Source organism: Trachypithecus francoisi, unplaced genomic scaffold (assembly GCF_009764315.1).
Source record: "Trachypithecus francoisi isolate TF-2019V2 unplaced genomic scaffold, Tfra_2.0 Lachesis_group0, whole genome shotgun sequence".
Taxonomy (NCBI): domain Eukaryota; kingdom Metazoa; phylum Chordata; class Mammalia; order Primates; family Cercopithecidae; genus Trachypithecus; species Trachypithecus francoisi.
This window is the reverse complement of record NW_022681453.1, coordinates 185,901,687-185,929,425: the sequence shown is the minus strand read 5'-3', so window position 1 is coordinate 185,929,425 and position 27,739 is coordinate 185,901,687. Positions and strand designations below refer to the sequence as shown.

The 27,739-nt window shown below is 44.4% G+C and overlaps 1 protein-coding gene across 3 annotated transcripts in view; it reads left to right on the top strand.

The window, feature by feature from the left end:
• The window catches only part of MASP1 (mannan binding lectin serine peptidase 1), a 75,279-nt gene that overhangs the window by 24,933 nt on the left and 22,607 nt on the right, over positions 1–27,739 (top strand). For 2 of the 3 annotated variants that reach the window (XM_033213024.1, XM_033213022.1), the window contains exons 3-10: positions 4,998–5,175; positions 6,862–6,993; positions 10,878–11,074; positions 14,452–14,599; positions 16,032–16,150; positions 17,445–17,523; positions 24,285–24,422; positions 26,406–26,480. In XM_033213024.1, coding sequence (XP_033068915.1) covers positions 4,998–5,175; positions 6,862–6,993; positions 10,878–11,074; positions 14,452–14,599; positions 16,032–16,150; positions 17,445–17,523; positions 24,285–24,422; positions 26,406–26,480 — 1,066 coding nt within the window. Of the gene's footprint in view, positions 1–4,997; positions 5,176–6,861; positions 6,994–10,877; positions 11,075–14,451; positions 14,600–16,031; positions 16,151–17,444; positions 17,524–20,232; positions 21,259–24,284; positions 24,423–26,405; positions 26,481–27,739 lie in introns of those variants that run through there. The other variant, XM_033213025.1, reaches the window with a different exon arrangement.

Below are 27,739 nucleotides of genomic sequence, written 5' to 3'. Positions count from 1 at the left end.
ACTTGCATCTGCAAGAGAATCTGATAAGTCAATTCTACCTAAGGGGCCAAAGTGCAGCTATGAAGGGGAGGCTCATGGAAACGGGTCTCTGAGAAGTTGTTGGCTGTAAGCAGCTACCACCTCTGTGGTTTCACCTGAAAGCATCTGGTGATAGGCATGGGCCACTGTTGGTCATCAGAGCCAGCAGTTATAAAGAAGAGCTGGGTTCAGAGTAGAGGAACGTGAGAGCAAGTGAGGATGTATTGGACACATCTACACCTTTCTTTCTCTGTATGTGATTACAAAACAAGCTTCAGTGAGTGATGACTATTGCCGTCCCAACTTGCACAAATTCCTCTTTTGGCCAACTCTAATCTGGAATTATACAGGGAAAGAAAGTCTAGGGAACGTAACTCCCAGAGTAACTAAACTGGCAACAGGGTAATCCAGCATACTCCCTAAATGTCTGCCTAAATTAGGTCTGCAACGCTCCTCAAGGGCCCTGAGCAGATTTCAGAAAGGCTCCAGGAGATAGCTCGGGAACACTGACAAACAAAGCCACGAGGCATTTGGGTTATAAGACAGCCTTTATTTGCCTAGTGTCTTAGAGGAGTACTGGCTAGGGAATCAGGATGTTGCAACTGTGGACCTAAAGCCACCACTCACTAGATTCATTTATCATGAGATTCATTCTCCACTCACTAGATCCACCAGTCACTTTGCCCAATTTGTTCAAATTATCTGGGCTTCAATTTCCTCATCTATAAAAGGAGAGCAATCCCTCCTGGGCTGCTTTCTCTATACACTGCTTCGAGGAGCCAGTTGGTAGCCGTTAATGCATTTGTTAAGCTGATGTAATGAATTCATGGACATGCAGAGAACAACCATACAGAGTGAGAGTAGCTGTTCTTCCATAGAGTATCTGTCCTTCCACAAAAATTTGGTCAACCCCTGCTGCCTTGCCATAGTTTTGCCTAGGAGGTTTGTGCTGTTTCTGCTGAGGTAGGAAACCCATGGAAACCAAAGCCTCTTGGCTTCTCCTTTTCAGATCTGCCTTCCCAGCTCTCTGTCCTCAACAGAGCCCCTTTCTGATGCCAGGCAATGGGTAGTGGGGAGGAGCAGTTGAGATTTGAATATCCCAGGCCTTCACTATTTCCTCTCCCTACATACTCTACCCACCCCCTATCATCCATCCACGATTTCTACCTGCCTAAATTATATTCATGTTTCAGTCTCCAGCTCAAAGATTATTCTCTTCTCCCTAAATGGTTTCTGATTCCCCTCAGCTGGATGCAATCTTTTCCATTTCTTAAACCCCCAGGGCAGCCTATCTTTGATTGCACTTACCATACCCTGACAATACCCCAACACATATACCTTTGAGTACTTATCTTATTCTTCTACATTCCTGAGGCAGGGAACTTGCTTATTAAGCTTGTATAACAAATAAATAATTTTGGCATCCTTCACATTAAAATGTAGACAGAACTTAGTACACACATATTTGGTGAATTGAGTTCAAAGAAAACAAATTGAGGACATACAGCCACATGTTGGTGTCCTAAATAACAAGTCTGTAAGGACACAGTTGCCCACAAGAAGAAATAGAAAAATGAAGAGTTTATGATTCTCAACCACGTGGGTCTCTATTATTATGAATGTTTTGTCTTCACTTGATAAGGTCTCTCCATCATGTTGATGTGATGACCTCTGAGACGGACAGTCCAAATAGAAGCTAGGTCTCAATCCGCCTATACTCAGAGGTAAATGATCTTCATAGAACTCCATACTCCACAGCAGAGGATGCAAATGTTAACCAGGGCCAGTGACCCCTCTGTTTAAGTTATGACTGGAGCTGTCAGTGAGCTACATCCTCTCTAAGAGACAGTCCATGCACCCGAGATAAGGTTTCAAGAGCCCTTTGAGCCAGGAAAATTGTTTGGCCAAGTGTCTGTGTCTTTAGTCATGTACTCTCTGGGTTGGTGGGTTCTTTTCTCTCATCTCAGAATAGTTCCTAAAGCAAAACTGATATCAGAAAATGTTCGTGTTATCTCTCCAGTCTTGAGCAAGTCACTTCCCCTCTCTTGACCTCTGTTTCCTATAGAAGGAGGCAGATAGAAATAGCTCTTAAAGGTCCTGCCCAGCTCTGATATTCCAGGACTCTATTCTGAGCTACAGGCTGAATTCCCAGGGCCCCAGGCTACTGGCCTTCTCTTCTCTGCTTCTAAAAGGATGTATGGCTCAGATTTTCCCATGGGCCTCAGCTGGGGCATGCTTCCTGGTCTCTGGAATACTGTGGCTCTGCAGGTGATAACCATTTATCTGCCATTACGAAAAGATCCTTAAGCCCAGACGTTACAAGGAGGGAGGTCATTTATCACAGACCCTCAGTAGTATCTCCCTAATCCAAATGACCAGTGGGTTCATTGAAAAGTTCACGTCCCAGTCATTGCAAAACCCAAGAGGCTTTGGGGATACCAAGTTACAGAAAGAAGGCTGTGTAGCTGGAACTGTTAATGCCCAAGGCATGACTATTCATTATTAACAAGTTCAAGTTCATCAACAGGCAGTAATCTGACTGTTAAAATTCCTGCTTACCATCTTCTGGTTGGTTTATATAATATATGACTATGATGATTTGTTAGAATTCTGTTAGACTATGATGACTACTATGCCCGAACTGGAAAGGAATCTAGAGCTCAGCTAGTCTAAACCCCTGTGTTTACAGGTGGATAACTGAGAGCTAGAAAGGAGATGGCCCAAAATGCAGGATATGGCAGTGTCAGGAACAGGACCCAGGACCTCCAACTGCCAGGTTCCTAAATATCATATTACTCCAAAGCAGAGGTCACAAAGATGGTGTACTCTAGTTCATGCAGTTACTTACAGAAGAATCCCTTTCCCAAGCCCTCATTCTAAATCTATTTAGCCTTTTTTTATTAAGTTCTAGCAAGAGCAGTTTAACTGGTTTCTAATTCACAACATATTAAAAATAAGCAGACAGAAAAGTACAGTGAATAGGCTGATAAAAAGACAAGAAATAAAACACTACATAAAGAAGATTTCAGAATTTCAAGGCTTTATAGTCCAGCAATGTTTAATGCAGGTCAAGCGACATTACACAACTCCATATCCCCAAGATTATCACTTTAATGTAGTATCACAATGGCTGACATTCATAACAATGTCCCTGGATCACCAAGAAAGGGTTAGCATGTTTCACTAGAGAAAGTGGGTACTTCTTTAAAGAACTTTTTAAAAAAGTGCTACACCAAAAAGAAAATTTTTAATTATAGTTAGATAAACCTTTGGCTATCTGGAAAACTGAGTCAGACAAAATAATACAGCAGCTGGGGGTTCAAGAAAGTGACATTTCAGCTGTGTGCAGATAGGCACATTCTACAGTAACAAGACTGGTGTGAGTTCGGCTGGTATCTGCAGAGAAGAGGAATAAATAGCAAAGCCATGATCTCATCTTCTGTTTACACTTCAATTCCCAAAGTTAGTGATTAATTGTACTTGTGTTTTGTTGCCAGGGCAAATTGTTTTTCTTTAAAACTCTCACTTATTTTAAATAAATAAACCATTAGTTTCAAAACAGAAGTGTCAAATGTCAAGATATTTCTGACATGCTAAGCTAATGAACAAAACAATGAATTCATTAGAAGCTACTAGAGATAGGCAGCCTTTGAGAACTTTTCTTTAATGACTTTGAAAGGCAGCAGGAATCATTCTTGGTAAGAGATTTTTTTCATACATCTTGGCTAAAATATTAGTCCAGAGGTTGCAAACACAAATACAACTTATAAGAATTGAATGAGGTATAAGATAATTGAATAGGTACGTCAAGAATTCATACTCAAATAAATATACCAACTAGCTATCATACGAAGCTTCCCAAACTCCTGTCTCACATAAATTCAGCTTTAAGCCACCAGTTTAGGATCTTTGCTTGGATCTCTGAATTCGCACAGAGCCTCTAGCTCTTCCAAAGAAGGGAATTCTTTTAGAAAACAGGCATGTTTTTTGCATCTAAGTCTTAACACAAACATGTACACACAGAGATACACACTCAAACTATTTTTGGATGATTCCAATAAATAGTTCTATATTAAGACTGCCTATTAAACATTAATGTTCACTACATGACTTTCCTGCTTAAAAGTTTTCAGTGTCTTCCACTTACTCACAGAATTAATGGCATTCAAGGTCAACCATAATTTACTTTCCATGTATCCTTCCAAGTACATCTCCTCCTACAATCCCCACAGACTCCCTGGCTACTCACTGTTCACAGAATGGGGCTTGTACTTTTAGTTCTTGTAAACAAATGTTTATTGGATAACTACTATGTGCCAGGTCCTGTTCCATGAACTGAAGACACATCTCTAAAGAAAATAAGTCCTTCTCTCCTGTAGCTTATATTCTAATGTAGATTGTTTGCCTGTTTTGAGTGTATATGCAGTGCTTCTGCTTGTATGAAAGCACTTGTCACACTGAATAATACCTGCCTGTGTCTGTGTTTCTCAACCTCAACACTGCTGTCCTGTGCACAGAACTGTGTCTGACTATCTCTCATCACCTCCATCTCATGCTTTGCTCAGCAGTAGGCACACCTTGGATATCAATGAATGACTTATATTGTGTATACAGTTTCCATTCTTTGGAAAGGTGGTAAGTTCCTGTTGCACAGAGAATCTGTCTGTGAGGTCATCTAACTTTTTTAAAACTTTCATATTGAGTTATTTTTAATACATAAGCCTTTTGGTTATTGACAGGAACAACAAATATCAAGTTACTTCTAATGGAACTAAATAAGATGAATGAAACTGATCAGATGTCCACATTGACTTAACCTGTAATGCATCTTTTCTCAAGAATCCTTAACCTCCTTTCTTTGGGTTTCTCAGGCTGACTAACCTACTCTTGGGTGGCCTCTTCCTTTTTCTTTTAAAGATAAGAAAAGAAGCCTAGCTGGGAAACTGCTCATCTTGTTCCCTTTGTCTTTGACCTCAAAGGTAGAAACTGAGGACCAGGTGCTGGCAACCTTCTGTGGCAGGGAGACCACAGACACAGAGCAGACTCCCGGCCAGGAGGTGGTCCTCTCCCCTGGCTCCTTCATGTCCATCACTTTCCGGTCAGATTTCTCCAATGAGGAGCGATTCACAGGCTTTGATGCCCACTACATGGCTGTGGGTAAGTTGGAGAACCGACTCATCCTCAGGTCTCTCTCTCTCTCCGAAGATGAAAACTGTCCTGTGCCCTCTCCTTTACGATGGAAATCTGTGTATGCACCACATGGATTATGCACCACATAGATTCTACCATTAATGTCTTACTGCATTTGCTCTATCACATATCTATCCATCCATCTATCCTCTATCCATCCAGCAATTCATCTTTTACAAAGTGTTTTAACGTAAATTGCAGACATCAGTACACTTTTTCCTAAATAATTCAGCATGCATATTATCTTGCTAGAGTTCAATATTTGTTCACAGTATTTTTTCTCTTAGTGTAAAATTGACATAAAATGAAATACACATATCTCATGTACACATTTGTTGAATTTTGAAAAATCTTTATTTGTGTGTAACCCAAACCTCTAACAAGACATTGAACTTTACCACCAGTCCAGAGGGTTCCTTTGTGTCCCCACCCAGTCAATCTCTGCTCTCACTTCCCTTAGAGGAAGCAATTGTTTTTCATTTTTTTTTTTCTGCTATAGATTAATTCTTGCCTCTTCTAAAACTTCATTTAAATGAACACGTAGAGAATATATTTTGGGGATGAGGATTCTTTTACTCAGCATCATGTTTTTGAAGTTCATTCGTGTGTTGCATGCATCAGTAATTTGCTCCTTTTGCCGGCAGAGTAATTTTCCATTGTACAAATATACTAAAGTATGTTTACCCATTCTCTCATTGATGGCTACTTGGGATCTACCCATTTTTTGGCTCTCACTAATAAAGTTTTTATGAACTTTCTTGTACAAGTCTTTTTGCAAACATATGTTTTCAATTCTTTTGAGTAAATATATAAAAGAAGAATTGCTGGGTCAGAGGATAAGTATATGTTTAGCTTTATGAGACACTGCCAGACCTTTTCCAAAGCAAATGTACCACTTTTTATCTGTCCCCCAATGTACGAGAGTTCTGGCTGCTCCACATCTGCACCAACATTAGATGTTGTCAATTTTTAAAAATTTTAATCACTCTGGTGGGTGTGTAGTGGTACCTGATTGTGGTTTAAATTACATTCCCTTAATGGCTAGCAGTGTTGAACACTTTTTCATGTGCTTATTGGCCATTTGTTTATCCCTCTTGGGGAAATGTACATTCAAATGCCTAGGACAGGGCTTGACCCACATTAGGGGCAGAAAGAAAGAAAGCATGAGGTAGAAGTTAAGAGCACAAGCTCTGTACCCAGCTTGTCTGGATTTAAATCCCGGGTCTGCCACTTAGTATCTGTGTGACTCTAAGTTCATTAATGCCTCTATGTCTCCATTTCATCCTCCATAGAATGTGAATAGTAACAGAATGCGTAGTAACAAATGTGTAATACTTCATGAGGTTGTTATCCCATACATGATTATTATTATTATAACTGTTAGAGGATAGTGGTCCCACCAGAAGTCAGGTTGCCTGGGTTTGAACTTGGTTCTTTGTGACCTTGGGTAAGTTGCCTAACCTCTCTGAGTTCCAGTTTCCTAGTCTGTAAAGTGAAGATAATGGCTACCTCTGGGCTGTATGTGAGGATTAAATGAGAGAATGCATGAATCTCCCAACATAGTGAGTGGCCCATATCAAGTGCTCTATAAATGTTGGCTATAGTCTTCATCATCATGCATGTATTGATGGAGAGGCTTTACCTGTCCTACAGATGTGGACGAGTGCAAGGAGAGGGAGGACGAGGAGCTGTCCTGTGACCACTACTGCCACAACTACATTGGCGGCTACTACTGCTCCTGCCGCTTCGGCTACATCCTCCACACAGACAACAGGACCTGCCGAGGTAGAGACTACTAATGATTCTGTGCATTGCCCTTATAGGCCACATCCTCAATAACCTTAGATATGGCTCAGAGAAAGACAGATATGCAGTAGGAACAAGTAAAAATGAAGTCAATGATGCACCTCAGACCCCACATGGATGAAGATGCAGAAATGTCCACCCAGCCTGGAAACCCAAACTTGCGTTCCCAAAGGAGAGAAGCTCTAGACTATTTGGCCATCTTTCCTTCTGGGCACCATTTTTGCTATATAGGTTGCTGTGTCTTATCCTATTGTAGGCAATTGGTCTGCTCAAGTTAGGGGAAAATTTGGGTTTCCCAGTTCTTTCTCTTTGAGCCATGAATTATGCTTTACCCAGCAACTCCTTTTTCTCTTCTTTTCCATGGCCCCTAAGTTCCCCTGCAATAGAGAGACCTCAGTCCAAAGGGAATAAGAGAGAGAGGAAAGAGGCAAACAGAAACAGCCAGAAAACTTCCCATTCCTTCTATCTTTGTTTTCATCTCTCATCAACATACGTACTATGCTGTAGTTGTGCTTAGAGAGGGATGGAGAAATGGAAGGGTTTAGCCACTTTCTAGGAGGAGCTCTTGGGCTAGTAGGGTAATGGCCACGTAAGCAAATGGCGAAGTGTCTTATCGTCTCTATTTTAACAGTAATGTTTCCATTACATTTACGTAATGGAAGTATGGACGTAGCACAATCAGACCTGTGCAGTCAAACACCTCCCAGAGTTGTGACCCTTGACAGAGATGAAAGAATAAGGAGAAGAAGGGCCTTCCAGGTGGAGAGAACAGCTTCTGCAAACAATCAGAGGTGTGAAAGAACTTGCAATGTTTCAGGGAACAGCCAGTAGATTAGTGTAGTCAGGATTAGCATCTATGCTTGAAATCTCACTTGGAAGCTGAGTGAGGGATCACTGGAGGAGGGCAAGTCTGGAGACAAAAGTTTTTTTTCTTCCTCCTTCAAAAGCTGCTATTTGCTTCTGAATAAAACCCTATATAACACATCAGTATAAAGCAATCTAAAACCAAAAGAACAGGCACGTGCAGGATTTTTCTTACAGAGTGTATGTTTTCTGTTGTTTTTATTCAGTTGAGTTTTTACTGAGTATCTACTATGTGTTGAGTACAGTTAGGGCCAAGAATGCTTAGGGCAGAGCAAGCTTTCTAACTCATTTTCTTCATTTTCACACGTCAGCAGGAGCTTTTTAAAATATCATTTTCCTAATAGTTCCTCTCTCCCCCATGAAATTTTAACACCACAGGTATACTATACATCTGTTTATGTACTGTATGTCTATCTGTATATTGTGCATTTAAAAAGTAAGACCTTCCCCACCAAGAAGGAATTTTAGCTTTCTTGAGGGCAAGATCGCCCCCATGAGAATGCTTGGGGTAAAAAATGAAAACAGTTGGGAACTCAGGAGACTTCTATCTTCACCTTGTCCTGCAGCTCATAGCTGTGAAACTTCAAGTTAGTCATGCCCCCTTTTTCAGAACCACAGTTTTCTCATTTGCAAATCAGCAGAATGAACAAGGGCGTAGAAACATTGACATCCCAGATCTAGGATGAACTGGCCCAAGGGTAAAGTCTTAGTGACAAATCAAGGTTCCTTAGCAGGGCTAAAGTCATGTCTAGGTTCCCAGGACAGTGGATTCTTGGGTGCAGTAAATGCAGTGGGGAACAAAGCAGAATTCCTGCACTCACAGAGCTTATAGTCCAGTGGGAGCAAGAAAATAAACATAAAGTTAAGGAGCTGTTAAAAGAAAAACTTGAGACAAATTAAATTTGACAGAGTTTAACTGAGCAAAGAACAATTTGAGAATCCTCCCCTCCACCCACCCTACCACCACCAGAACATGTTCAGAGCAACTCCAGGGTTGCTCATGCTGGATAAGATTTATGGGAAGTAGAAGAAAAGTGATGGACAGCAAATGGACATCAGGTACAGAAACAGCCAAATTACTTATAGCTTGGTATTTGCCTTGTTCGAATGTAGTTTGAACAGATGGCCACCCGTGACTGGCCAAAACTCTGTGATTGGTACTGTTAACTTAAAAGTCAAGATTTCAAATCTGTAAGTTTGGAAAAAGAGAGGAGATTTTATTCCTTATAAAGTCTTACAGCAGGTGGCCATCCTCATAGTCTGGGAAGCACCACCTCCAGCCAAGACCAGAGACAGGCACTTGAAAGGAGGAGGGATTGAGGTAGGAGCTTTATGCTGAACAGGTTGGCTAAACATATTCAACAGGTTACAGGACGAGCTATGAATATTTATGACAGTGGTCCTGACACATGCATATTGAACAAACATGCATGCAACATATGATCCATGTTCATTTTGGGATGGAGACTTCACATTAAATGTATTACAGTTACGGTCCAAATATCTTTTCAGGACAGGAGACATTCAAGTGTGCAGCCTCTGTAAACTGGCCAGAACCAGGCCATGGTCAGAAGTCTCTTATCAAGAGAAAGTGACTGAAATCAATGTCTTCTTCATTCAAAGCCATAGTTATGGCTTGTGGAACAGGGTGGGGATCAGCCAGTTGGCATCTGGTAGAGCTGAAAATTGTTTTCATATCACTTATTGCAAGGCCAGTGCTTGTTCAGCTGCTGGAGAAAAAGAAAAACTTTGTAGCATCGTTAGAACATAGTTTCTGCTTTCAGTGCGGGGGATGCATGACTTAACCCTTGCCTGGCATGGCCTTAGGTCCTTCATCATTTACAATTTGGTATTTTATTGCCACGAGTAGTCTGTTTTCTCACTCTCATGATCTCTATTTAACATTAATGCTGGTCACTTGTTGTGTCCAAACTGCAGAGAAACAGGGATATAGAAGGAGTGTGTAACCTACCACTCCATCATGGCCAGGAATTCCATTTTAAGGTTTTTCTGGAGATCCTTTTGCCTCGGGAGGCCCATTAGGTCAGTGGAGGGCTTAGGATTTTATTTTTAAAATTACAGTGGAAGAGTAGATTGCAGTCTACTTAAAAATCCAATTAGGTTACTGTTCACCATGTATGCAGAACCATTCAGGCTGAATTTACAATATGTAAGAAGGCCAGGCAAGGTGGCTCACACCTGTCATCTCAGCACTTTGGGAGGCCAAGGTGGGCAGATGGCTTGAGTCTAGGAATTTGAGATCAGCCTGGGCCACATAGCAAGGCCCCATCTCTAGAAAAACTACAAAAATCAGCCAGGTATGGTGGCACGTTCCTGTAGTCCCAGCTATTCAGGAGACTGAGGTGGGAGGATCACTTGAGTCCACGAGGCAGAGGTTGCAGTAGGCCGAGACGGCACCACTGCACTCCAACCTAGGTGACAGAGTAAGGTCCTGACTCAATAAAATAAAATAAAATAAAAAGTAAGAAGGAAGCTTAAGGCTACATTTAATTGAACACAGTGACTAGCACCATAAAGAAAAACAAAACAAAGACAGGGGCTAGAAAGTGAGGTGTGTGTCAAGGGCCTGTAGGAGATGAGGGATCTCCTGAAGTTCTGGGTGGAGGGAGGGCAGGATCACAGAGGTCCAGGCATCCCTCTGACCACTCCATCTCGAAACCCTTCCCTCTCAGATCCCTCTCCCTGACCCCCAAACCAGAGGATCTGATGAGAAGGATCTTCACACAGGGTAAACAGTCCTGGACAGACAATTAGAAAATCTGTGTTTGAGTCTCAACTCGGTAAATTGTTAGACATGAGACCTTGGATAAATCATTTCCTTTCATTGAGCTTCATTTTTCCCATCTGTAAAATGGAGATGCTGATACCTTCCCTGTCTACTGCTTGGGACCATCAGGAAAATCATATAGTAACAGATAAGCAAGGCTTGCTGTGGCCGTGGTTGTGATGTGCCATCTTCTCTGCTATGTTTCCAACAGTGGAGTGCAGTGACAACCTCTTCACTCAAAGGACTGGGGTGATCACCAGCCCTGACTTCCCAAACCCTTACCCCAAGAGCTCTGAATGCCTCTATACCATCGAGCTGGAGGAGGGTTTCATGGTCAACCTGCAGTTTGAGGACATATTTGACATTGAGGACCATCCTGAGGTGCCCTGCCCCTATGACTACATCAAGGTGAGCCTGCAATGAACACTTGTCCTGGAGATGCTGGAAAATCTTGGCTGAGTTGGGAAAATTGATATGGCGGAATCTTCACCTTCTTCTCCCAGGATAGAGAGCCAAGCAGCTAGTTTCTCAAAAAGGCATTATTTAAAATAATATCTACCATCTTAATTAGATCTATTCCAGGAATCTCAGATCTGAAATGACCCCCCTGGCCATTAGGGAGGCTTGAGGAGGAGAGTCTTAAGGTTGAATCTGCATTTTAGAAAGGTCTCTTGCTGGCATGCCCAGTCTCATGAGCATGCATCCCATGCTGTCACATAGGGCCCTGTGCACAGAAGGGCCTCATGCTTGGTATAATAAACATATGAAACTATGTTTCTTCTGTTTATTTTTTTAGCCAACTACCAAGGCAAAGAAGAATGTATGAAATTTTTAATTTGTTTTAAATAAGGGGCCCCGTATTTTCATTTTGCCCCAGACTCCACAAATTATGCTGCTGGGCCCACTTACGGGGAAAGGCTATGTCGAAGGCAAATAAAGATGGAAGAAATACCACAGGCAAATAACTACTCTATTTGTGGTTATTTCAACATTATAATTAAGAATTTGAGCCATGCCTGGGATAATGGGGAGATATTTTTGAGATGTGTGGAAAGTAAAACCAGCAATTCTTACAGAGTGAACAGCCAAAACATCCAAGTAGAGCTGAATATTAGGGTCTAGCTCAGAAGAGACACTGAGCTGGGGATAAAGATGGGTGCCGTTAAATGTTTAAAGGGGTACTGATTTAAACTGTGGAAATGGGATGTCCTAGAAAAAAATAAAAAGGAAGCCAGAACACAATAGATTATGAGACCTAGATGGAGGAAGAGGAACCCACAAAAGAGGTCAGAAAGAGCCAGAAAATGAGACTGCCCAGGAGAAAGCTGTCAACAGTGAGAGAGGCAGAAAAGCCTGAGAGGACACAAAAGAAAACTCTAGAACTTAGAGCCTGGCCTGTCCCCTACTTGGATACAGAGGCTAAGAGGCAGCTTGGCTGGAGGGTGACAGCAGGAAGCATAGGCCACGGGTTTTCTATTTTGCTGTGTTAGCAAAGTGCCACAAACATAACAGCTTAAAACAATGCCAATTTCTTATCCCAGCATTGTGTCGGTCAGAAGTCCCAGTGAGCACAATGGGATTCTTTGTTCAGGGTCTCATGAAACTGAAATCAAGGTGTCAGCTGATGGAGCTCTTATCTAGAGACTCTGGAGAGGAATCAACTTCCAAGATCATTGAAGTTCTTGGCAGAATTCAGTTCCTTGCAGATGTAAGACTAAAATCCCCTTCTTCTTCCTAGCTGTCAGCCAGTGGTCGCTCTCAGCTCTAGAAGCTGTGCTTAGATACTTTCACACTGGTTCCTGACACCAGAGACAGTCCCTTCCATCAAATTCTTGTCACACTTCAAATCTCCCTGACTTCTGCTGCTGCTACCAGCAGAAGGAAATTGTGTGGAATGGGCTCGTGTGATTGGGTTAAGCCCACCCAGATAATCTCCCTCACTTTAGGTCAACTAATGAATAACTTTAATACACCTGCAAAATCCCTTTTGCCATTTAACATAACATCATCACAAAGTAACTCCAGGGGTGAAGCTCAACCTTCAATCTAGAATTCTGCCTGCCATAGTGTCTCAGGAGCTACACATGGGAGCCTCATCCAAGCATGCAACCTCTTGGGGCTTCATTTGTTTCCCCCTCTCCTCAATAAGGACAGGACAAAGATGTCACTTGGGATTGTAGAGGTCATCAAATGATTGGTAACGAGTCATGGCCCTCAAAGATGGGAGAAAAGTGCATTAAAGACATAGAAAAGAACCAGGAATGAATGGTGGGGAATCTGGATCAGATAATAGAGCCTATTGCCTTCTCTTCCCTACTGCCCCCAACCTACTGCAAACTCATCACCTCCCTCCTGCTCAGCTGCAAAACTTCCCAACGGGGTTTTTGTTTTGTTTTGTTTTGTTTTGTTTTGCTTCCACTCTTGCCCTACACAAGTTGTTCTCCCATAGCATTGAGGGTGATCTTTATAAAAGCTAGATTCGATTGAGTTTGCACTTTAAATTAAACCTAAATTTCTCAGCACAACTTGGCCTTTGTCTGTTGTCCAACCTCGTGCCATGGCACTCCCACTGCCCAACCGGCCTGGCTTCCTGCCTATTCCTAACACTAGGCAAGCTCTTTACCACCCTTGGCCTTGATCTGTACATATGCAGTTTTCTCTCCCTAGAAAGTATTCTTCCCTTCTCTTCAAATAAGCTCATACTCACCCTATGCATCTCAGATTCCCAGTGCTACCTAAGGGAAAGCCCTGGCCTTGATCACCTAATTAAAGTTATTATCTATTATATCACCATTATAGGAATGATTATTTCTATAGGTTACATAGATTTTACTACATCAATTATAAAAATATAGCATATATTTCTATTATATATGCATATCATCCTGATTATTTTTATTACCCTTATGACACCCTATAATTATTTTGTTTATTATTTGTTGTTAGTCTCCCCCAACTAGACTGCAGGTTTTTTGACAGCAGAGATCGTCTCTGCTTTATGCACCATTTTTGACAGCAGAGATCATCTCTGTTTTACGCACCAGACAGCACTCAGCCCTTATCTGAGCCACAATATGTTCATCTTTAAGCAGAAAATTTTTTTTTTCAATTTAAGTACTGGGATACACATGCAGAACATGCAGGTTTGTTACATAGGTATACCTGTGCCATGGTGGTTTGCTGCACCCATCAATATGTCACCTAGGTTTTAAGCCCCACGTGCATTGGTACTTGTCCTAATGCACTCCCTCCCCTTGCCCCGACACCCCCTGACAGGCCCCAGTGTGTGATGTTCCCCCCCTGTGTCCATGTGTTCTCATTGTTCAACTTCCACTTATGAGTGAGAATATGTGGTGTTTGGTTTTCTTTTCCTGTGTTAGTTTGCTGAGAATGATGACTTCCAGCTTCATCCATGTCTCTGCAAAGATCATGAATTAATCCTTTTGTATGGCTGCATAGTATTCCACAGTGTATATGTGCCATATCAATGCCAGTCTATCACTGATGGGCATTTGATTTGGTTGTATACCTTTGCTATTGTAAATAGTTAAGTAGAGGATTATTAACCTGCCTTGTCCACTTCAAGAGTCATTGTAAATTATAAAAGAGAGAATGAAGATGAAACCATTTGGTGAATGGTACAGCTCATTAAAAACCTAAGTGAATATCAAGGGTTCATATGGAAGCTTCCAGAAAACCCAGAGTGCAGTGGAGAGGTATTACCTGCAGAGGCCATGTTGGCTGCTCAGATGGAACCCTCTCTTTCTCTCTCTCATATTTTGCAGATCAAAGTTGGTCCAAAAGTTCTGGGGCCTTTCTGTGGAGAGAAAGCCCCAGAACCCATCAGCACCCAGAGCCACAGTGTCCTGATCCTGTTCCATAGTGACAACTCAGGAGAGAACCGGGGCTGGAGGCTCTCATACAGGGCTGCAGGTAACCTCTTCCCTCCCAGGTTACACTGAGCTGCTGTGCTTAGCCCTTGCAGAAGCAGTGGCTGAGGGAGGAGGGGTGCAGGCTTGGGTCTCCTCTGGGGACCTGATGGGACTCCCAGTTGAGCAGCTGGGGACCAAGGCACGTGCTCTTTCCTGACTCAGTTTTCCATCTATAAAATGGGGGCAAGGGCAGCAATAATGTTGGGTGGACTAGACAGGTGGTTTTCAAAACATGTACTTCAGTATCACACAGAGAGATTAAAGAAAAAGAAATCTTGCTTCCTGAACTCTATACCTCACACAGTGATTCAATAGACTTGGGGAGGAGGGCCTTCTCAGCTCCAGCCTTCTCCAAGTCTAGGGTTAGAATTTGGATATGGGCCTGTAGCCCAGAATGTTTCACTATGGTGCTTTGCCTCCTTCTGGGTCCCCCATCGGCAAAGCCCATGGATCTCATGCCCCCGTCCCCCAAGTCAGTCAGTCCTGGCCCAAACCTTGATCAAGCCATTCAACCTACAGTAACTGGTCTGTAGGAACTCAAGGAAGGAGAGGGTGAACATCAGTGACAAAAGATCACAGCTGGGCATGACTAACCAGTTCATAGGCTAAAACTCTGGCCCTGCCTACATTATCACGTACACTGCTCAGATGGGGGAGAGTAGACAGGATCTTAACAAAGGAGAGTTTGTCTTAGAAAAAGTGTCAGGGATAGGCCCAGGCCTGAAGAGCCTGTCAGATTTAGCTTTTCGAGGAGAGGACTCAGAGGCATATGATCACAGCCTTTCTAATGCTTTGAAGAAGGGCCTTGGGAAGAAAGAGCAATTTGGGTCATCCTTGGTGGCCCGAGAGGACAAATGAGTAAAAATTACAGGGGTGCAAATTTCAGCTAAGAAGGAAAACAATGTTCATGTAATCAGCAGAGTCTGAGCCTGAAAGGTACAGGTTAGGGAGGCGTTAAGCTCCCTGTCACTGTGTCCCTGTGTCCCTGAGCCGCCATGCTTAGCCCTCCCAGGGGTGGTGGCTGAGGGAGGAAGGATGCTGGTAGTGGCTGAGGGAGGAGGGATGCAGGTTTGGACCTGATGGGGCTCCTAGCTGAGCAGTATGTTTGGTGTGTACTGCGGAGGATGTTGTAAGAGAAGCATCAGACAAGGACTGGATTTAATGACATTTAACATTCCTCCCAATCCTGAGTTTTACTGAAATCATCTGGTCAACCATTTCATTCCACAAGTAAGGATGTGGTGGTCCAAGTTGGAAACTGCCCTATTCATGGCTCCAGAATTAGTCTCTTGAAGGGCCTGGAAGATCCATGCCTCCAATACCCAGTTCCATGTTTTATTCACCTTCATCAGGCCTTGCTTTCTAGGGACTGGCCCTTTAAGGTCAGAATTCTCATTTTCTCACCTGCTGTTCTTTCATTTGCTTCCCACCAGGAAATGAGTGCCCAGAGCTACAACCTCCTGTCCATGGGAAAATCGAGCCCTCCCAAGCCAAGTATTCCTTCAAAGACCAAGTACTCGTCAGCTGTGACACAGGCTACAAAGTGCTGAAGGTGCAGAGCCCTGCCTGGGAAAGGGTAGTGAGCAGGCCACAGAAACTCTCCAAACCTGCACCCTCCCCAGGGCAGATGGGCTGCCAGCACTTGTCATCGTTCCAGCACAGAATTTCCTAGCTGCCCATCAACTTCTCAAATGCTCCAGAAATTCCAAAGCATGTGTCCCAGGCGGTCTCACACTCTGAAAGTGGCACAAAAATTTGTTTTTTTTTTTTTTTAATCAGAGCATGAGCTGGTTTTAATTTTTAAAATATGGATCTATACAGCTCTATAATCAAGGCTGAGAACTGTAACAAAGTTCATCGGCTTATAGAGGGGAGTGGAGTGGGATACCAGGAAAGGAAGTAGACAGTTGAAAAGTAGCAGATGGGGCCAAGCGCAGCGGCTCACGCCTGTCATCCCAGCACTTTGGGAGGCCCAGGTGGGTTGATCACCTGATCTCAGGACCAGCCTGGCCAATATGGCAAAACCTTATCACTACTAAATAATAAAAAAATAGCCGGGTGTGGTGGCGGACGCCTGTAATCCCAGCTACCCGGGAGGCTGAGGCAAGAGAATCGCTTGAATCTGAGAGGCGGAGGTTGCAGTGAGCCGAGATTGTGCCATTGCACTTCAGCCTGGGTGACAAGAGCAAAACTCTGTCTCAAAAAATAAAAAAACGAACACATGGGTTCCCCTCACTCTCCCACCCCCTGAAGCAGTAGTTCTAGGAATCACATTGTTAGCTTAAAAAAAAAATCACCTCCCAGCTCTCACCTGAGATGAGTTAAAGCAGACTTTGTGGGACTGGGACCAGTGATTGGTGCAGCCAAACTAAAGGACCACTGCTTCCAAGGAATGGTTCTCAAAGAGGGGTCCTCAGTCTCAGCATCACTGGGAACTTGTTAGAAATGCAAATGCTTGGGTAAGCCAGCCCCACTGAACCAGAAACTCTAGGGGAGAAGCCCGGCCACCTGTGTTTTAACAAGCCCTCTAGGAGATGCTGACTGCTTGTCCTGGTTTGAGAAGCACTGCTCTGAAAAAGGAGTCAATGCTTACAGTCTTCCCTTCAGAGATAGTTGCCCAAACCCCTTCTTACACACAGCCCTTGCCCTTCTCCAGAGTATGAGAAGGGAATATGAATTCAGTGTGTATCTTTCCCCTACCTTCAAGCTTGCCCTTGGAGGCCCATGGGTGGAAAATCTCAGCTGAGGACAGACACGTGTGGAACTTGAGTTGGTTTTGCTAGGAAAAAACCCTACCACCACCCCCGCCTCCTTCTTCCCACTCCCTTCTTCCTGTCTCTTCCCAGGATAATGTGGAGATGGACACATTCCAGATTGAGTGTCTGAAGGACGGGACGTGGAGTAACAAGATTCCCACCTGCAAAAGTAAGAAAGCCTAATGGGTTGTTATAAAGATACTGAGCTCCCCAACACTGGCGGGATCCGAGCGGAGCAAGCAAGGGTGAAAGTGTGGCAGGAGCACTCTGAAGGGGATGGGAGCAGAAATTTAACAGACACACGAGGGTTGGGGGAAAAAAGAATATCAATGCCCCTTTTGGCAATAAGACGTTTGGATCCCAAAAGAAACTTATGGGCCCAGTACTTTGTTAAATACCAATTTTACTTCAGTCCATAGATGGGTTGCCGAACTTACTAAAGGAATAGCATGTGTCCAGGCTCAAAACCAGCTTTGGCAATTTGCTAATTCAGGAAACTAGTTTGGTGCTGGTGCCCAGAGCTGAGTGACCTTGCTAGTCTTCACGTGGCCATCAGCCATATCCCCTACATCTTCTGAGACAACTCATGATTTAGGGCTGTATAGGAAGGGCTGTGGGGTCAGCACAGTTGGCCTGCATGAAGCAAAGGATACAGCTCTTCACTGGCTCCTGGGACCCAGAGTAAGATCTTGCCTTGGCTCTGCCCCTAACCAACTCTGTGATTGTGAATAAGATCCTTCGCCTCAATTATAAAATAAGGAGTTTGGACTAGCTTTATATTTTAGAAGATGTGCCAATGATTTTAAAATGATATAGTCTATATAAATCATCTACTGAGCTTTGTAAAAATACAAGCTTCCAACCACTTCACCACCACCCTCTGCAACCACCTCTCAACACCCAGGTGATTTCAATGAAAAAGACTTATAAGGACCACAGTTTTAGAAACTTATCTATGGCCAGCATCGATGAGAGGAGGCACAGTGACAGACATAGGCAGGGAAGGAAGGGAGAGAGAAGGGAGAATTTGCTTTACGATGGAGAGGTGAGGTCAAGAATTAGAGCCTGGCACAGTGGCTCACGCCTGTAATCCCAGCACTTTGGGAGGCAGAAGCAGGTGGATCACTTGAGTTCCAGAGTTCAAGACCAGCCTGGCCAACATGGTGAAACTCAGTCTCTACTAAAAACACAAAAATTATCCAGGCATGGTGGCACATACCTGTAATCCCAGGTACTCAGGAGGCGGAGGCAGGAGAATTGCTGGAACCCAGGAGACGGAGATAGCAGTGAGCGGAGATTGTGCCACTGCACTCCAACCTGGGTGGCAGAGCAAGACTCTGTCTCAAAAAAAAAAAAAATTGGAGTTTGGAGTTGGTCCCACCCATCTTCTTTTCATGACTTTTCATGCAAACTGGAGCGCTATCCTCATCCCTTTCTCCTACATGGCCTTGATTCAGTACGCAGACATATCTCCTCCCATTGTCCCAAGGGGGACATTCCCTTAAGGCAAATCCCAGGAAGAACTTTGAAGTAAAATACGCTTATTCTTTTCCTTTTCATATGATGAAATTTTTCCTTTTCCTATGATGTGGCTGGGGTCAGAGCCTAGCATGGGGAAGGAGGGGGCATTTTATGGCTTTAACAAAATGTTTCAAAAAATGTTGACTGGATGCCTGTGCAGAGTTCCATAGGGAAGTCAGATGGAAAAGACAAGGTCCAGGCATGGAGGAACTCAAGTGCTGGTGGCCGCAGTCGCCACCTCCTCCAATCCCAGGCTCGAGGCACAGTGCTGTGACTGGGTTCTAAGCAAAGCACTCTGCAGAACAAAGCAAGGGCCATGTAGAAGGAGAAGGTAAAGGAGGATATGAGGTGTTTTGGATAGAATCAGGCTTTGGAATTAGGAAGTTCTAGATTCAAATGCAGACTCTACCAGCTGAGAGTCCCTAATCAGTATATTCAGACTCTTTGGCCTCAGTTTCCCGCCCTCAAGATTGCTTTGGGGATTAGCTGGGTTAATATACATACCATACCCATGGAGGGCCAGAAACGTGCAAAAGATCAACAAACATCTCCTGCCCCAACCCAATCCCCTCACTAGGAAGTGGTTTTGTTTCTCTCATTCATATTTTTGGAAAGTAGGCAACATTAATAATTATTCCCTGACTAATATTTTTCCCTGACTTACATTAGCATACAACAGAACACCCTGTCATTTTGTAGTAAAGAGGAACTGTTTCCATCATATGACCCTATTCTCCCAAAATAGGCTGGATTAAGACTATCAGAATTCCCATTCAGGTATACCCAGCATCTTTGCTTACTCAGTAGGTATTTATTGAGCATCACTCTGTACCAGGCACTGTGCTAGGTCCTAGGGGAGAGGCAAAGACAGGACTGAGGAGATGAGAGTCCCCAGGGATTATGGAGTACAGGGCTGGAAACAGACAAGGGGTGTGCACTGTGTGGTAAAGAAACATGCACTCGAAAAGAAGCTGGGAATTATGGGTTGTTGTTCTGGCCTCCACCTTGCTGTGGTGGCCCCTGGACTAGCCCTGTTCTACTCTGAATGCCGTCAAGTCAGGGTTTGGACCAGATGCAGGCAACACTCCCCCCAGGGACAGAATTTTATAATCCTCATGAGCCAGGATGTATGACTCTGCAAATTCTCAGAATGATACAGATTCCACAATCCCGAACTGTTCTTCACACTGGCTGTACCTAAACTATGCATTCTTAATCAATTCTGGTGAAGTGATTTCTGTATTTCCTGCATAAACTGTTTCTGCTTTGCTTGCTAATTTTTCTCTCTCTCTCTTTCTCTTCCTTTCTCTGCTTCCTTCCTCTGTATCTCTTGATCCCTCTTTGATCTTCACCGTAGTGGCAGAAAACGAAATCGATCTGGAGAGCGAACTCAAGTCAGAGCAAGTGACAGAGTGAATGACGAGACCCCACACAATGCAGGCATCCAGAAATGGATCACTCCCAAGACCCCCGGGGCCCAGAGCTGCACCACCCCTCCCCACCCAACAACACTCCCGTGACCCTTTCAGTGTGGATTAGAATGGGTGCTGAACAAGGCAACATGATCTCAGCAGTTGAAGCTGCTACGTGTGTGAAAACAAATTCGCTACTTGAGGGTTCCCCCATCATTCAAACACTACTCCTGAAAATAATGAAAAAAAAATGTGCGATTTATTTTAGCACCTCTGAGGGGACCGTGCTCTTCTCAAAGGAAAAAAAAATGCCCTTGGTCTTAGAGACATAAGATTGAATATATAATCATGTGGCCTCAGGCTGACCAGATCAAAGTGGTTTCTAATCCATTCTACATGTCAAGTTTAAATGAGCCAGACTGCCTGTGACTTTATGAATCTGAAGGTGTTACCTGTTGCTGCTTTCTTAACCACCATGAGTAGGTAAAGCAAATAATAACTCACAGAGTGTGGATTTTTGAGAATCTGAATGTTTTCTCATTCACAAAAGTATCCCTTCTACCCCTACCTAGCATGGGGCTGAAATGTCAACATTAGAGGTTCTGTCTTCTGGGGCTTACAAGTCCTATGTTTCTTAAAATTCGCTGATTAAAAATTTTAAAAAGATAGGTATCACACCTGAAAGCAGTAGCCCCAGCTCTGTGCCATGGGACATCACAGGTCCTAAACAGTGACAGAGAAAGGGCTGGGGAGTGGCAGCTGGAATCTCTGCTTCCATCTGAAGATCTGGGTACACATGTCAGAGAAACTTTGCATTACATCTATTTAGTGATTAAATGGCTGTGAGGTGAGGGGAGAACCCTGGGCAGTCTGGAGACCGAGGTGCCATTCTCGGCTAGAGGCAGCACTGAAAGAAGAGATGGGCTGGCTACTAAAGACAAGTGTCAGTTGAATAAATGTCTTTAAACCTACAAAGTATTAACAGCAGTCTTACTCAGTGCCATACAGGGAATCAGAATTTAAGAGGAAGATTGATATGTACCCAAATAATTGTAATAGCTTTGACGCCAACAACATCAGATACATCCCATCAAAGAAGCAAGGAAGCCGCCCTGTCCAGTTAGCATTAGAAAGGCTTTCGGTGGCCGGGCGCGGTGGCTCAAGCCTGTAATCCCAGCACTTTGGGAGGCCGAGACGGGCGGATCACAAGGTCAGGAGATCGAGACCATCCTGGCGAACACGGTGAAACCCCGTCTCTACTAAAAAAATACAAAAAACTAGCCGGGCGAGGTGCCTGTAGTCCCAGCTACTCGGGAGGCTGAGGCAGGAGAATGGCGTGAACCCGGGAGGCGGAGCTTGCAGTGAGCTGAGATCCGGCCACTGCACTCCAGCCTGGGCGACAGAGGGAGACTCCGTCTCAAAAAAAAAAAAAAAAAAGAAAGGCTTTCGAGAAGAAGCGGTGTTTCATCAAGACTCCAGGGTGGCCAGAGCATGGACACAGGGTGCCCCAGGCAACAGGGATGGCACCAGCAAGGCCTGGCAGCAGGAGGCAGCAGGGGAGCACTCTGAAGGAGCTGGTGTTTGGAGGGTGGATATCCCGAGGGGAGGTAAGACGATGAGGCAAGGAGGGTGCTAGAGCCCAAAACCCCAGGCCTGAGTTAGGATTCTCTGATTGCACATCATTCTCTAGGAAGCCCCCCAATACAGCAAAGCACACTTGGATCTGCAGGTCAAGCAAGGTGTGTCTGGAGGAAAATAAGTGGCAGCAAGGAATTACTGTGGAGATCGGGTGTTGGGCGGTACCGCCAAGGCAAGGGGAAAGAGAAGAGTGTTTTGATTCCAGAGTGCGAAACTGGCCAGACAGGACTTTACAGAAAAGGATAAAACCCTTCCTAAAGCCAAGAGCATAGGCCAACGGAGGAAGCAGGGTCTAGTGTGTGCTGACTGTGCCAGACAGAGCTGCTCAAGGCCTCTTGTGACGGGAAGTCACTTCCGTGTCCCAGAGAGATATGGCTTTTTCCCTGCCACTGTGGACTTGGGAAGAAAGTGAGCCCCTCCACATTGCCAAGACCCTCTATGTTCCACTATTTATCACCCCGTCTACCCAGTTGTAGGGCCAGCTGTATCAGTGGACAAAGTTACTTCTCTGAAGTGATGTGAAAGTAGGTCCTCCACCCAGAAAATATCTTTCTGCCAGCATCAGCCACATAACAGGCTCCCAGGACCCCAACCATCTAGCCACACTAAGGCCAACCCTGGAATTCCCAAACTAGGCGGTCAGGTCTTGAGATTAGTTTAGGCAAAACAAACTGCTGGACCAAAGTTAAGGGAGATGAGTAACACCAATACCTAGGTACCAAGTCAATGGCGTCTTCTAAAAAAGGAGGAAAAATCTGCTTTAGCAGAATTTAAACTGTTCATAGTATTTAAATAATAAATATTATTGGTCATTATCCTAGTGCTGAGCTGCACACGTTTACCTCACAAAGTGGAAGAGTGTCTCTACTTTTGGGTTATCAAAACAAATGGAGATGATTTGTCCAGGGTGATTGGACTAGGGGCCAGGACAAAACCAGTTGTCTTGGTTTGCCTTCTTTGTGGATAAGAAGTACCTGTATTTCCTCCCTTCCTTCATCTTTTCCTCCAACCTGGAGGGACTTGGAATTATTTACATTTTGAGTGGACTCTCTAGCTAATCAAAAAGATGAATTTGGAGTCCTAAAGTCAAAATCACAATGTCTAAATGGCACTCGGGGTAAATTACGTCTCACTGTTTCCCAAAATGACCAGGTAAAATTCAGGAGGACATGGAACTTTGGAAATTTTACCAGGGCTCTGGAAATTCTGACAATTGATGTCCACCATTGGCCAGCTAAAATAGGCCATTTAACTGGAAAACAGATCCTTAAGAACTACTAGTTCCATTTACTAAAACAGCACTGGGTTTGAGGTCAAATCTTGCTCTCACTCTGACAGTAACTTGCTGTATGATCTTAGACAAGTCAAATCTCTGGGCTCATAGATAAAATAAAGAGAACATTCTAGATTGCCTACTTCAGGTTTCTTTCCAGCTGTGACATTCTATGATTCATCTATGATTCTTCAACTCTGGCGTAGGCTGTTATACCTAAGATTAGGATTTCCTTAAGAATGAAAAGATTGACAAATTTGGGTCCAGAGCCTCTGATGTGGCCATGAAAAGATGCCCTGACTCTCAGCTGACTCACGCTGGGCTCTATCAGTGCTGACAACTCCCCTAAGACTGAGCTGGACTGGAAAGCTCCCCAAAGACCACCTCTGAGGAGCAGGCATCTTTAGTCATGTCCTGTACTGGGAATTATGGCTCCAACATCCGGCCATCAACAGTTGTAGAAAATGAACAGGGGAAGGCTGAAAGCTGATCTGCCTCCAACCCTGCCTCCTGGTTTCTAGGGCCAAGCAAGCTGCCTGGGGAGGCAGCAGGGTGGGGCTGTGTACTCATACAGGAGCTGGGGTTTTTTTGTTTTTTGTGCCAAACTCCAATGTGAGCATATTAGCTGCTCTTACTCAGCCTAGGATTGGGACTAGAAGAATAAAAGATTATTTGGTTTATGTCAGCTATAGTTTTCTCGCTAAGCCAAGGGTTTCATCCTTGGGCAGAAGAGGCAGAGAGGATTGCACAATAAAACTAGAAGTAAAAGAAAGAGGCCCTGGTGGGTAAGAGGCTGGAGTCTGTTTAAACATCAGGAGACCTTCCCCTACCCAAAATTGACACTGGCCAGGTGAGTTGACCGCACAGTAGCACCATAATGAATGGGAGAGACCTCGAAAGCAGGACCACTGGTAGCTTCACAGGTTGTACACTGCACATCCCAGGGGCACCCTTCAGAGGCATTATAACATTGCTTTCTGGAATTGTGTGCAGTCCACAACCTGTACATCTGCATGACAGATCCATCAGATAGCCAGAAGAAGATGAGCAAAAGGCAGTCGAGGGTTCTCACTTCTTCTCTCTCAGTTGTAGACTGTAGAGCCCCAGGAGAGCTGGAACATGGGCTGGTCACCTTCTCCACAAGGAACAACCTCACCACATACAAGTCTGAGATCAGATACTCCTGCCAGGAGCCCTATTACAAGATGCTCAACAATATCACAGGTAAGCCCTCCATGCTGAGCCACCCCACTCCCGTTTCATACTCTCGGGGCCTCAGGGTTGGGCTGGAGGCCGAGGCAGCTCTGAAAGGAAGAGCTGCTCATAAGTGTGCAGAGCCTGGTAATGCAAAACGTGTCACTCACACATCTCCTCAGGTTCTCACTTTCCATGAGCTTGTGTTACTGTGTGCATGTGGAGATGCAGAAACAGTCTCAAGACCAAAACCCAGGCTTTTTTTTGTTTTTAACTTTAAATCTAGCACTGATTTACTAATGAGTTGTTGGTGGGAGCGTGAAGGAGTCACACATTGACACAACTAAGGGAAGAAACGAGACCCTAAAGGAAGCCTGGAATACCCCAAGTTAAACTCCTTCATGTGGTCTGAGGCTGAGTTGGGGTTTCCAAAAAATGGCCAGTATTATTGCTTCACCCAGTCTCTGCCTTGGCTTCTGGGTGAGGGCAACATCTCACCAGGCCAGACCCATTCAGCAGGTAAGGCACCTTCCTTCAAAGACCTGTTCCACTGATACGGACAGGGGTCCAGGCAGGGTTGGGGAGTGAGGAGCAGATCCTTTGCCTCCCCAGGGAGCCCAGCATATCCCCTGACCACAGCTCAAGCACAGCCACAGCCACAGCAGTCCCTGTCCAGACCTCATCCATGCCACCTGGCAGAGACCCCCAGCTGCCCCAGGGACTGGGCAGCAGCACACTGTCCAGAGGGTGAAGGACTTGCAATAACCTGTCCATTGGCCACACTGGGGGTTTGGGAGGAACTGGGAGGAGAAGAGGAGAAGGGCTTAGAGACATAAGCCGCCTCTCCCTGCCTTGTGGCAGCCCAACACCCCCTCTCACACACTCACAGTCCCTAGCAGAAAAGGAACTCTCAGGGAGAAAGGAGAGCCCATCAGCTCTGCCTCTCTGGCATGCATGCACTGAGAACATTCTCCTGACTCATCTAAGCCTCCAACTCCTTTTTGGGTTTTTTTGTTTGTTTGTTTGTTGTTTTTGTTTTTGTTTTTGAGACAGGGTCTCACTCTGTCACCCAGGCTGGAGTGCAGTGGCATGATCTCAGCTCACTGCAACCTCCACCTCCTGGGTTCAAGCAATTCTCTTGCCTCAGCCTCCCAAGTAGCTGTGATTACAACAGCTTGCCACCATGCCCAGCTAATTTTTGTATTTTTAGTGGAGACGGGCTTTTGTCATGTTGGTCAGGCTTGTCTTGAACTCCTGACCTCAAATGATCTGCCCACCTCGGCCTCCCAAAACGCTGGGATTACAAGCGTGAGCCACCGCACCTGGCCCGAAGTCCTCATTTTTAAAAGAAGGAACAGTGATGAAGCTCTTAGAACTATTTTGAAACTCCAGTGAGATGGTGGGCACAAATGTATGCTTATTAAACAGTCTGTCAAATGGAGAAGAAAGGAAAGGGCATCTGTGCAACAAAGAGCCATGTAAGCCCAGGTCTTTGTGACAAGTGAGGGGGAAATGCCTTCCAGGACCTGGGCAGCGTGGGGTGGGGAGGGGAGCAGCCCTCAGCCAGGCAGGAGTGGGACTCCCCAGAGCTTTCGACAGACACCATGCTGAAGAGTGTGGTGTTTATTTTTGAGGGTGACAGCCAGCCACTGGTGATTCCGAGCTAAGAAAGGACATGGTCAGATTCCCGTTTTAGAAAGATCCTTCAGGTTGCAAAGGGAGTTTGATAGAAGGCCTAGGATGGTAGCCCTGTGGGTATTTGAAGACATTTGGAGGTTAATTGGTGCCTTTGGAGGATTATATCCCAGAGAGTACCTGCCACATTCCTCCACTTTCTTCCTCATTCTTCTTAGTACATCTAGGCTCAGAGACAATCGTATCAGAGGCTAGATGACCATTTGGAGGACTTTTGTGATAACTCACTTTAGAGAAGTTAAGTACCCAGATCTATTTTCCATGTGCTGCAAATCAACCATTTTCTCCCTTTTCTCCTAACCTCTTTCACTAATCCAGGTATATATACCTGTTCTGCCCAAGGAGTCTGGATGAATAAAGTATTGGGGAGAAGCCTACCCACCTGCCTTCCAGGTACCTCACCCTTCAAATTCTTTGCCTCATGGTTTTCCATCCAAGGCCCTAGGACCCCAGGTCTTCTGGCTGTTAACAGGGAGATGGGGAACAGGGGAGGTGATGCTTTGGTTGCTTTTTAAGAGGCGTCTTCAAAAGGTTAAAGGTCAGAGAAGCCCTGCTTCACAGCTTCTCAAGCCAGCCTGTATTTTCTGCCTGCTCCGTCACTCTGAGAGTCCTCCTGTCCCCTCTCTGTGTCCTTGCCACAAGCTTTTTCATATAACACAGTTTGTACGTGCATCTGCTGTCGTGCCAGGGAAATTTAAAAAGTGGGTACCCTGTCCTCAAGCACTCACCATGTTATCAAGGAGATGATAAGACAAACAACGTCATGATAAGACGGAGTGAGAAATTCTTTCTTCCAAATGGCAATGTGGTCAAGCCTTTCCAACTGCCGCCTTTCCCGTGGTTTACTTACTGACTCCACTTTAAAACGGAAAGAAAATTTTGTGGTGACAGGAAGTATTACTGTACATACAGATTTTGGGGACATTTGCTTTAGCATTAAAAGTATAGGCCGGGCATGGTAGCTCACGCCTGTAATCCCAACACTTTGGGAGGCCAAGGTGGGTGGATCATCTGAGGTCAGGAGTTCAAGACCAGCCTGGTCAACATGGTGGAACCCCATCTATACTAAAAACACAAAAAAAATTAGCCAGGCGTGGTGGCGCGCATGTGTAATCCCAGCTACTCGGGAGGCTGAGACAGGAGAATTGCTTGAACCCAGGAGGCAGAGGCTGCAGTGAGCCGAGATTGCCCCATTGCACTCCAGCCTGGGTGCCAGAGCTAGACTCTGTCTTGAAAAATAAATAAATAAATAAATAAATAAGTAGTATGGGTGATTTGCACTGCAATCACACTGTGTAGCTACTGAAGTTGACTTAGAAAAGTATAACCCCAAAAAGCACACTCTAGGGTTAAACAAATAATCCACAAAAAAATTAAATTTAATATTCACAACATAGTAATTTTTTTTTAAAAAAAAAGCAAGAATGGCAGTAGTTTAATGATGCAGTCACTCAAGACAGCATTGAGGAATACTGAAAATTAAATGCTTTGTCTAATTCCATCTGCATGTTTGCAGAAACAGCAGGAAATTGGCAATATGATTAAGCATTGGGTGATATTTGCATTTTGCTGAATGAGAATGTTGGGTAAACTGACGTAGTATATTATATTAATGGTACATTTCAGTAACCCTACAGTATGCAGTATAAAGT